The sequence below is a fragment of the Nerophis ophidion genome, linkage group LG23 (genome assembly GCF_033978795.1).
Source record: "Nerophis ophidion isolate RoL-2023_Sa linkage group LG23, RoL_Noph_v1.0, whole genome shotgun sequence".
NCBI lineage: Eukaryota > Metazoa > Chordata > Actinopteri > Syngnathiformes > Syngnathidae > Nerophis > Nerophis ophidion.
Genome location: NC_084633.1, coordinates 11269206 through 11281705, shown reverse-complemented (window position 1 = coordinate 11281705; position 12500 = coordinate 11269206). Strand labels below are relative to the sequence as shown.

Genomic DNA, 12500 nt, shown 5'->3' with positions numbered 1-12500 from the left:
GATAAAATAATTCCTCATTCGTGCAGCCTATAGACATACCTTGGTTAAAGTCTCCTCTGGTTTTGGCCGTCGATTAGGCTGCTAAGCGTGCTCTACTTATTTTCACCAGTATAACCATTGCCAGCGTTGGTTGTAGTTTATTTTAGTCTTTGTTTTCGGATAGTACTGACAATAACCACATGATTGCCATTTGTTGTGATATTGTACGCAGGCATTACATACTTCTTCCTATAAATAACCAAATTTCTGTCTAAAGTGTTGGTTAGAGATTTGTTATTGACAAAACGCTTGTCGAGTCAGCTATTATGGTCCCACCACCTCAACCCCTTGTAAGAGATAATGGGAGTTTGAAGTTCCTTGGAGTAGCCCAGTCCATCGAGCTGCATATCTGACAACCGCAATCAGGGAGAGAAGAAGGGGACTACAGAATTTTGACCATGATTGCAGTACCATTTCTGGCTACATTATTACAAATGGCACCTTTAAACATGAATCTTATTAATAAGTAGATAATGGGACTGGACAAGGCTTGAAGTTTTTTTTATTTTTTTTTATAATTAATTAATTTAGCTAATTTGCTTAAGAGTTAATTTAGCAGCAAAAAACATTAGGGGATTTTACATACACTATTATGTGTGTCTAAGACAGGGGTCACCAACCATTTTTTGAAACCAAGAGCTACTTCTTGGGTACTGATTAATACAAAGGGTTACCAGTTTGATACACACTTAGATAAATTGCCAGAAATAGCCAATTTTCTCAAATGTATCTAAAATAAATAAATAAATATATATATATATATATATATATATATATATATATATATATATATATATATATATATATATATATATAAAAATGGGTATCTGTCTGTCATTCCGTCGTACATTTCATTTCCTTTTACGGAAGGTTTTTTGTAGAGAATAAATTATGAAAAAACACAAATTGAACGGTTTAAAAGATGAGAAAACACGAAAAAAATAAAAATAAAATATTGAAACAGTTTATCTTCCATTTCGTCTCTTTAAAATTCAAAATTCAACTAAAAAATGAATAGAAAAACTAGCTAATTCGAATATTTTTGAAAAAAATAAAAAAAGAATTTATGGAACATCATTAGATTAAGATTAATTTTAGGATTTTGATGACATGTTTTAAATAGGTTAAAATCCAATCAGCACTTTCTATCAGCTATATTTCTAACAAAGACAAATCATTATTTCTTTTAGATTTTCAGAACAAAAATTTTAAAAGAAATTCAAAAGAATTTGAACTAAGATTTAAATTTGATTCTACAGATTTTCTAGATTTGCCAGAATAATTTTTTTGAAATTTAATCATAAATTTGAAGAAATATTTCACAAATATACTTTGTCGAAAAAACAGAAGCTTAAATGAAGAATTAAATTAAAATGTATTTATTATTCTTTACAATAAAAAAAAAAAAATACTTGGACATTGATTTAAATTGTCAGGAAAGAAGAGGAAGGAACTTAAAAGGTAAAAAGGTATATGTGTTTAAAAATCCTATAATAATTTTTAAGGTTGTATTTTTTCTCTAAAATTGTCTTTCTGAAAGTTATAAGAAGCAAAGTAAAAAAAATAAATGAATTTATTCAAACAGGTGAAGACCAAGTCTTTAAAATATTTTGTTGTATTTTCAAATTATATTTGAGTTATGTCTCTCTTAGAATTAAATATGTCGAGCAAAGCGAAACCAGCTTGCTAGTAAATAAATACAATTAAAAAAAAAAAGGCAGCTCATTGGTAAGTGCTGCTATTTTTAGAACAGGCCAGGGGGTACTCATCTGGTCCTTACGGGCTACCTGGTGCCCGCGGGCACCGCGTTGGTGACCCGTGCTCTAAGAAGAGCATCAACATTTGTGTTTACAAATATGGGTAATCCCTTGGGAAAATAAGTAAAATATGGGATTTCTCTACATCACAACAACTCGCCATCTACTCAGTTGTATACAACTGTATAACAGTTTATAGATTTAATACATTTTAAGATTTTCTCGTAAGAAACTCTAATATCGCCAACATGTCAATAAAATCAATTCTGGGCTCTTAGAGACATAGGTCATTTTTTAAGCTGGCTGACATATTTTTCCTAAATGTTACAGAGAGTAAAAGAATGCTGCCCCTTCTTGTTTTTTTTATACTATAAGTGTACTATTTGTTAATATATTTACACTTAGTTTGGATTTTTGGCAGGGATATTTTTGTCCAACCATGTACGTCACGTTATATTTGATTGAATCACATAACATGAAAACCGCAGCGCTACTTTACTATGCCCACACTACGAATGTTGCGAATGGAGGATTATTTGTTGCAGTAGCAAAAAACAAGTATGAAGGACAAAAACTGAATTTCCTGACCAAAAAGTGAAAGTGTTTTTAAACCTAAACCGAAGACATATACTGTGCAAAGGCGACCAATATTGTAGGACGAAAAGAATGAGGGTGGGTGTGGCCACGAAAGCTGGAGTGAAGAAAAAAAAAGAAGCAACTTTTCACATGTACATCCAACTGTTTTGAGCAGTGTTTATCTATTAAAACAGTGGTTCTCAAATGGGGGTACGCGAACCCCTGGGGGTACTTGAAGGTATGCCAAAGGGTACGTGAGATTTTTTTTTAAATATTTTAAAAATAGCAACAATTCAAAAATCCTTCATAAATATATTTATTGAATAATACTTCAACAAAATATGAATTTAAGTCCATAAACTGTGAAAAGAAATGCAACAATGCAATATTCAGTGTTGACAGCTAGATTTTTTGTGGACATGTTCCATAAATATTGATGTTAAAGTTTTTTTTTTTTTTAAGAAATGTTTAGAATTAAGTTCATGAATCCAGATGGATCTCTATTACAATCCCCAAAGAGGGTACTTTAAGTTGATGATTACTTCTATGTGTAGAAATCTTTATTTATAATTGAATAACTTGTTTATTTTTCAACAAGGTTTTAGTTATTTTTATATCTTTCTTTCCAAATAGTTCAAGAAAAAACACTACAAATGAGCAATTTTTTTCACTGTTATACCATTTAATAAATCAGAAACTGATGACATAGTGCTGTATTTTACTTCTTTATCTCTTTTTTTCAACCAAAAATGCTTTGCTCTGATTCGGCGGGTACTTGAATTAAAAAATTGTTCACAGTGGGTACATCACTGAATAAAGGTTGAGAACCAATGTATTAAAACATATTTTCTAAATACCGTATTTTTCGGAGTATAAATCGTTCCGGAGTAGAAGTCGCACTTGCCGAAAATGCATAATCAAAAAGGAAAAAAACGTATATAAGTCGCGCTGGAGTATAATTCGCATTTTTGGGGAAATTTATTTGATAAAATCCAACACCAAGAATAGACATTTGAAAGCAATTTAAAATAAATAAAGAATAGTGAACAACAGGCTGAATAAGTGTATGTTGTATGACGCATAAATAACCAACAGAGAAGGTGCCTGATATGTTGATGTAACATATTATGGTAAGAGTCATTCAAATAACTACAACATATAGAACATGTTATATGTTTACCAAACCACATGTCACTCCTAATTGCTAAATCCCATGAAATCTTATACGTCTAGTCTCGTACGTGAATGAGCTAAATAATATTATTTGATATTTTACGGTAATGTGTTAATAATTTCACACATAAGTCGCTCCTGAGTATAAGTCGCACCCCTGGCCAAACAAAGGCAAAAACTGTGACTTATAGTCCCAAAAATACGGTACCAAATAATGTTGTTGTTGGAAAAAAAAAAAGATACCGATAAATAGGCTGATACAATATATGTAAAGATGCCAAATTTTGGCGTCTAATCAGCCTTACCAACAACCAGTCGATCTCTAACTTAGATATAAAAAACGTGTTTTCTCAAAAGTATTAATTAATTACTATACAATTAATGTATGACTATTTTTGAAATCTTGTCATATTAATAATTATAGAAGTATTTGATGCACTATTGTAGTTGGCTGGTTGATTTTTAACCTCCATGTTGTGACTTTTTTTTCAAGTCAAGCGGGGGGGAAGGACACGAGAAGGAGGCATGTCTGTCCTTGCCCACCTTATTACTCAAGGTTAGTGCTTTTGAGGGGGGCTGACAGAAACACGGAGGGTCTACCAATGCAACTTAAAAGTTAGGTTGGGGGGTGCATGTCTGGCTATCAGGGTGAGAGCAGCTGTGAGGGTGCGGCGTCACGTGGCTGTTGTGTACGCTGATAGGAAAACACTTCTGGTCTTTCCAGTTGGACGACGTTTCCCTCACCTTCATGGACAAACTGCACGTTGTCCTCGTGGGCGGCCGTTAGTCCCCCGTCCTGCTGGGGTTCTGCGGGTAGACTCGGGGGAGGCTGATGGTACTTCTTGCCGTTGGGGCGGTTAAACACAATCTTGGGTGCAGGAAGCCTTGGGATAATAAAAATAGCCACATTTTGGTTTTCTTAAAGGCCTACTGAAACCCACTACTACCGATCACGCAGTCTAATAGTTTGTACATCAATGATGAAATATTAACAATGCAACACATGCCAATACGGCCGGTTTAGTATACTAAATTACAATTGTAAATTTCCCGCGGAGTTTCTTTTTGGAAAACGTCACAGAATGATGACGCGTGTTTGTGACGTCTCGGGTTGTAGCGGACATATTAGCCCAGCACGACACACGGCTAAAAGTAATCTCTTTTCATCAGTAATTACACAGTAATTTGGACATCTGTGTTGCTGAATCTTTTGCAATTTGTTCAATTAATAATGGAGACGTCAAATAAGAATGCTGTTGGTGGAAAGCGGTGGATTGCAGCTGCCTTTAGCAACCGAAACGCAGCCGGGGTTTCTTTGTTTGTTGTGAAGCTTTAACACAGAGCGGTCAAGCGAACATGTTTCTCTACATCAACCAGCAAGTTTTTGGATGGGAAAATTGTGATATTAAGTCGGCTCTTACCAGAGACTTCAGTGGATTATGCAACCTCCTCCTGCAGCTCAAAAAGGCAGCTGTGATCTTGGCTCCTCGGCTTCTTTCAAAGACACTGGCGTTCACCGCGGTCATCCAACTTTCAGGTAAGATTTTAAAGTCTCACTAAAACACTATTAAAACAATAAGCAAATAAGGGATCTTCCAGAATTATCCTAGTAAATGTGTCTAATTACATCGGAAATGCTCCCACTGCCGCCGCCTGATTTATTTTTTGTGCTTCACTCTAACTTTCCTCATCCACAAATCTTTCCTCCTCGCTCAAATTAATGGGGAAATTGTCGCTTTCTCGGTCTGAATAGCTCTTGCTGCTGGTGGCTATGATTATAAACAATGTGAGGATGTGAGAGCCCTACAACTTGTGACGTCACGCGCACATCGTCTGCTACTTCCGGAACAGGTGTTGTAAGCATTTCACCAATCTCGCGCACTTTGCAAATTATACGTCATTTCCATTGTACGCAAGCAATTTGCAAAAGGCGCGACCGTGCAAATGGACGGTTTGAGAACGGCTGAAGAAGAATTTGCGGAACCCTGCACAGAAAGCTACATCGAACAGAAGAAGAACAGCAAAACAGTCTCCCAACACTGCGTAGATGGCATCAAGGGTTAGGGTTAGTAGCCAGAACTTCCAACAAAATCAATATATAGCTGGAAGCAATTTTTGTGCATTATACAAATTGCGCCCACTGATTTGCAAAACGTGCACCACACATTATTCAAATATATAGCTGGAAGCAATTTGCAAAAAGATTGCGCATTATACACATCTGCAAAATGCGCAACTTTATTTTGCAAATTGCTCCCATTGGTATTGTGCTTACAACACAAGCAAGGCATTTTTATCAGTGACAGAAAGTTGTGAACTTTATCGTCAATGTTCTCTACTAAATCCTTTCAGCAAAAATATGGCAATATCGCGAAATGATCAAGTATGACACATAGAATGGACCTGCTATCCCCGTTTGGATAAGAAAATCTCATTTATGTAGGCCTTTAAAAATGTAAGAAAAGTCAAAGCAAGGTTGACAACAGCTGTGTGAGGGCAGCACGTGGTGCCTTTGCACAAGGTCAAACGCGCGCGCGCACACACGCACGGTTGTAAAAAGATAGACTTGAAGTCAGCACCAGTGATAAGTCACTCATTCACAGCGTTCAAAACAACACGATGTTTTTCCCAGCTACAGTGAACGCAACACTTACTCGGGCAAACTCCAGGACGCTGGCTTGTGCTTGAAGTCGTTGCTTTTGTTGTCGAGCAGCTGTGTGGGCCCTTTAAAAGACGACAGACACACATTTGACGGACATTACAGTAGCGGAGTGTGTGTGTGCTTTTGTACTTACCTGAGCGCCGCTGGGTGAGCAGTTTACTGGGACCTTTAGTGATGGTGTACATCATGCGCAGGCAGACACTTGAACTAGGAGGCAGCCCTCCAGGTGCGACACTGCCTGACTTGAAATCTCGCGATGTTTAGAGACTCGGCTAACCGGCTAGCTTAAACTCAAAACGACCGAATAACGACTAAACAAACTAACTAAAAGTTCAGTGGCAAAAACAGCACCAATACTCGCCTTTGTGTCTGTGTTTCTCTGCTTAAAGGTCATTTATGAGCTAAAATGTGTCCTTTGAGAGAGAGCGAGATAGCAGTGAGGACAGTTTCACGTAAGTTGTCATTCATGTCAGCATCGACGGTCATGTCACTGGTCCACGTGCTCAACACACCCCCTTGCGGGTCTTAAAGTGACAGTACACCTAAACACCAACACTCTTAAAGTGACAGTGCACCTAAATACCAACACTCTTAAAGAGACAGTGCACCTAAACACCAACACTCTTAAAGTGACAGTGCACCTAAATACCAACACTCTTAAAGAGACAGTGCACCTAAACACCAACACTCTTAAAGTGACAGTGCACCTAAATACCAACACTCTTAAAGAGACAGTGCACCCAAACACCAACACTCTTAAAGAGATAGTGCACCTAAATACTAACACTCTTAAAGAGACAGTGCACCTAAATACCAACACTCTTAAAGAGACAGTGCACCTAAATACCAACACTCTTAAAGAGACAGTGGACCTAAATACCAACACTCTTAAAGTGACAGTGCACCTAAATACTAACACTCTTAAAGTGACAGTGCACCTAAATACCAACACTCTTAAAGAGACAGTGCACCTAAACACCAACACTCTTAAAGTGACAGTGCACCTAAATACCAACACTCTTAAAGAGACAGTGCACCCAAACACCAACACTCTTAAAGAGACAGTGCACCTAAATACTAACACTCTTAAAGAGACAGTGCACCTAAATACCAACACTCTTAAAGAGACAGTGCACCTAAATACCAACACTCTTAAAGAGACAGTGGACCTAAATACCAACACTCTTAAAGTGACAGTGCACCTAAATACTAACACTCTTAAAGTGACAGTGCACCTAAATACCAACACTCTTAAAGAGACAGTTCACCTAAATACTAACACTCTTAAAGAGACAGTGCACCTAAATACCAACACTCTTAAAGAGACAGTGCACCTAAATACTAACACTCTTAAAGAGACAGTGCACCTAAGTACCAACAGTCTTAAAGAGACAGTGCACCTAAATACCAACACTCTTAAAGTGACAGTGCACCTAAGTACCAACAGTCTTAAAGAGACAGTGCACCTAAATACCAACACTCTTAAAGTGACAGTGCACCTAAATACCAACACTCTTAAAGTGACAGTGCACCTAAATACCAACACTCTTAAAGTGACAGTGCACCTAAATGCCAACACTCTTAAAGAGACAGTGCACCTAAATACCAACACTCTTAAAGAGACAGTGCACCTAAATACCAACACTCTTAAAGAGACAGTGCACCTAAATACCAACACTCTTGAAGAGACAGTGCACCTAAATACCAACCCCCTTAAACAGACAGTGCAACTAAATACTAACACTCTTAAAGTGACAGTGCACCTAAATACCAACACTCTTATACACACAGTGCACCTAAATACCAACACTCTTAAAGTGACAGTGCACCTAAATACCAACACTCTTAAAGTGACAGTGCACCGAAATACCAACACTCTTAAAGAGACAGTGCACCTAAATACCAACACCAACACTGTTAAACTGACAGTGCGTCTAAATACCAACACTCTTATACACACAGTGCACCAAATACCAACACTCTTAAAGTGACAGTGTATCTAAATACAAACACTCTTAAAGTGACAGTGCGTCTAAATACCAACACTTTTAAAGTGACAGTGCACCTAAATACCGACACTCTTAAAGTGACAGTGCACCTAAATACCAACACTCTTATACACACAGTGCACCAAATACCAACACTCTTAAAGTGACAGTGTATCTAAATACAAACACTCTTAAAGTGACAGTGCGTCTAAATACCAACACTCTTAAAGTGGCAGTGCACCTAAATACCGACACTCTTAAAGTGACAGTGCACCTAAATACCAACACTCTTATACACACAGTGCACCAAATACCAACACTCTTAAAGTGACAGTGTATCTAAATACAAACACTCTTAAAGTGACAGTGCGTCTAAATACCAACACTCTTAAAGTGGCAGTGCACCTAAATACCAACACTCTTAAAGTGACAGTGCACCTAAATACAACACCAACACTCTTAAAGAGACAGTGCGTCTAAATACAAACACTCTTAAAGTGACAGTTCACCTAAATACCAACACTCTTAAAGTGACAGTGCACCTAAATACCAACACTCTTAAAGTGACAGTGCACCTAAATACCAACACTCTTAAAGAGACAGTGCACCTAAATACAAACACTCTTAAAGAGACAGTTCACCTAAATACCAACACTCTTAAAGAGACAGTGCACCTAAATACCAACACTCTTAAAGAAACAGTGCACCTAAATACGCAACACTAACAGTCTTAAAGAGACAGTGCGCGTAAATACGCAACACCAACAGTCTTAAAGAGACAGTGTGCCTAAATAGAAACACCAACAGTCTTAAAGAGACAGTGTGCCTGAATAGAAACACCAACAGTCTTAAAGAGACAGTGCGCCTAAATAGAAACACCAACAGTCTTAAAGAGACAGTGTACCTAAATATGCAACAGCAACAGTCTTAAAGAGATAGTGGCCTAAATAGAAACACCAACAGTTGTAAAAAAGAGACAGTGTACTTAAATACGCAACACCAACAGTCTTAAAGAGACAGTGCACCTGAATATGCAACAGCAACAGTCTTAAAGAGACAGTGCACCTGAATATGCAACAGCAACAGTCTTAAAGAGACAGTGGCCTAAATAGAAACACCAACAGTCGTAAAAAGAGACAGTGTACTTAAATACGCTACACCAACAGTCTTAAAGAGACAGTGCTGCAGTGTAGTATTTCTGTTTTTTTTGTATTTATGAATGATATATTTAAAATACAGAAGAGTATATTTATTGTTTGACAATTACACAGTTGTATGTAATAATTAGCAATTCCACAAGAAGGCAGCAATCCAACTTAAGAACAATGCTGAATAATATTATTACTTAATTTTACAACACTATATATGTGAATGAAGGGAGACCCTTAATAGTATAGGTATTTGTACTTATAACCATAGTACTGTAGTGTAATATTTCTTGTTTTTATTATGTATTAATGATATTTTTAAAATACAGAACAGTATATGTATTGTGTTTGACAATTACACAGTCGTGTGTAATAACTAGTAGTTCCACAAGAGGGCAGCAATACAACTTAATTCCATTAGGTTGCAATTGTAAATGAAGGGGTTATTTCACAACCTTCCTTAGTTTTTAAAGAAAAAAAAATCAAATTGGCATTTCAAGTTCACTTTTTGAGTAATATTTTTAATTGAATGTAATTATTTTATGTAAATGTAATGCTAAATTAAGACACAAAAAGCAACAATTAAACCATTTTAAATGTGAATTAATTTATTCAACTGACAATTAACTCCTGAACAATCTCAAATAATTGTATTTCATCCATTCAAAAAAATTTTCTAAGTTTAAAACATTTTATCATTTAAATTAACAAGATATTTTTCTACTTGTTAATTATTGAATTCTGCTTACAAAAATATTTTTTTAATTATGTTCACAAAAAAATAAATACATTTACAAGATTGATAAGAAAGAAGCAAAATAAATCAGTTTACTGAAAAAGCCATCCATCCATCCATTTTCTACCGCTTATTCCCTTTCGGGGTCGCGCGGGGCGCTGGCGCCTATCTCAGCTACTATCGGGCCAATTTTGGAAAAAAAAAACAACACATGCGGCTGATGCATTGAATATTGTTGGAATCACTGAAGACAACATACAGTAATAAAGCTTGTTATGACTTGATTTAATGGGATCTTTGTGCCATAAGTAATAATAAGCTGTAGCTGTGTATACAAGTGTGCAATGACGAGGCAAACAAACCGTCACTGAGGGTTGTCAGTATTGTGTGTGCTCACTGAGCAAATATGCTCCAGGAGTTGGTCACAATGTTGAGGACTGCGATGTTTGTCCCTCACGGCCTCCACTTCCTTCTTTAGGAGCACTGGAAGGATCGAGCTGCCTTCCTTCAAAACCTCTGCAAGGACAAAAAAAGGTAGGACATTGCTAGGCTTGTCAATCAGACATCAGTTATTAAGGACGTCAAACAATTAATATATTTCAGCGGGAATAATCACATTGTTCATAGTTAATGAGAATTGTTTGCGATGATTGCAGATAGACACAACTGTTCATCATTAATAAGTGTAACATAGCTATATGATTTTAAAGGCTTACTGAAATTAGATTTTCTTATTCAAACGGAGATAGCAGGTCCATTCTATGTGTCATACTTGATCATTTTGCGATATTGCTATATTTTTGCTGAAAGGATTCAGTAGAGAACATCGACGATAAAGTTCGCAACTTTTGGTCGCTAATAAAAAAGCCTTGCCTGTACCGGAAGTCGCAGACGATGTGTCGTGACGTCACCGGTGTGAGGGCTCCTCACATCCTCACATTGTTTATAATGTGAGCCTCCAGCAGCAAGAGCTATTCGGACCGAGAAAGCGACAATTTCCCCATTAATTTAAGCGAGGATGAAAGATTCGTGGATGAGGAAATTTAGAGTGAATGACTGGAAAAAAAAAAAAAAAAAAGGCAATTGCATTGGGAGCAATTCAGATGTTTTTAGACACATTTACTAGGATAATTCTGGGAAATCCCTTATCTGCCTATTGTGTTGCTAGTGTTTTAGTGAGGTAACTAGTACCTGATACTCGCAGGGGTGTGGCCACGGGTGTTTTGACGCCAGTCTCTGAGGGAAGACACGGCAGCTGCAGCAGGACAGAAGCTCCGCTGATCTCCGGTAAGAGGTGACTTATTACCACAATTTTCTCACCGAAAACTGCCGGTTGACATGTAGTCGGGATCCATGTTCGCTTGACTGCTCTGATCCATAGTAAAGCTTCACCTCCAGGAATTTTAAACAAGGAAAAAACGTGTGTTTGTGTGGCTAAAGGCCAAGAGCTTCCCAATTCCACCTTTCTACTTTGACTTCTTCATTATTAATGGAACAAATTGCAAATGATTCAGCAACACAGATTTTCAAAATACTGTGTAACTGCGCGATGAAAAGAGACGACTTTTAGCCGTAAGTGGTGCTGGGCTAATATTTCCCCTCCAACCAATAACGTCACAAACACACGTCATCATACGCGTCATCATTCCGTGACGTTTTCAACAGGAAACTCCGCGGGAAATTTTAAATTGTAATTTAGTAAACTAAACCGGCCGTATTGGCATGTGTTGCAATGTTAATATTTCATCATTGATATACAAAGTATCAGACTGCGCGGTCAGTAGTAGTGGGTTTCAGTAGGCCTTTAAAGTTCTTTAAAACTATGACTGGCCAATTTGTTCGCTTTAATGACATGTTTTTAAACAGCTCAACACAAAGAGGACATAAATCCGCTTTTAATGACAAAAAAAAAAAAAAAAGACCTGAACAGCGTTGGTGTATCCCGACAGTTTCAGTTCCTGCTGTATCAGAAGAAAGAGGAACTCCACCATGTTTGGATACCAGTTTCACACATTATTCAGCCAAATTGTGGATTGTGATGATCACGGTTTGATTGCCAAAGATCTCAACCATGTCAACCAGAACATGTTGCAAAGGAATATACAAAATACTTTAGCCTGCCAGAAAATGTGTTTACGGTGAAACTGTATGCTTTCATTGTTTGCTGGACATTTGGTGGGCCTACCCTTGCTCTTTGTATTTGGATAATTTAATTTTTTTAAACAAACAAAAATAATACATTTAATCACAAAAAATGATTGCGTCCCAAATTGAAATACCTATTCCAGGAGGTTGTGTAAGCACGAGCAAAGTAACTCAAAAAGTTATGTGCGTATTTCCAGCAAACCTTTAGGAAGTGTCTGAAATTGAATAAGGAACATTGTATTTTGGGGCTGATCCGGATAATTTCTACTGCATTAC

General features: G+C 37.0%; 2 protein-coding genes across 4 annotated transcripts in view; both read right to left on the bottom strand.

Annotated features, from left to right (window-relative positions):
- Positions 1-6797, bottom strand: part of LOC133541410 (MAPK regulated corepressor interacting protein 2-like) — a 40613-nt gene extending 33816 nt beyond the window's left edge. The window contains exons 1-3 of one of the 3 annotated variants that reach the window (XM_061884811.1): positions 6341-6797; positions 6200-6269; positions 4290-4429 (exon numbers count right to left, since the gene is read on the bottom strand). In XM_061884811.1, the coding sequence (XP_061740795.1) occupies positions 4290-4429; positions 6200-6269; positions 6341-6395 (265 nt within the window). In that variant the 5' untranslated portion in view covers positions 6396-6797. The remainder of the gene's footprint in view (positions 1-4289; positions 4430-6199; positions 6270-6340) is intronic. The other 2 variants (XM_061884813.1, XM_061884812.1) reach the window with 2 other exon arrangements.
- Positions 6798-10345: 3548 nt separating this feature from the next.
- Positions 10346-12500, bottom strand: part of LOC133541408 (dynein axonemal assembly factor 5-like) — a 64953-nt gene continuing 62798 nt past the window's right edge. Inside the window, exon 13 of the mRNA XM_061884809.1 lies at positions 10346-10595. Coding sequence (XP_061740793.1) covers positions 10444-10595 — 152 coding nt within the window. The 3' untranslated portion in view covers positions 10346-10443. The remainder of the gene's footprint in view (positions 10596-12500) is intronic.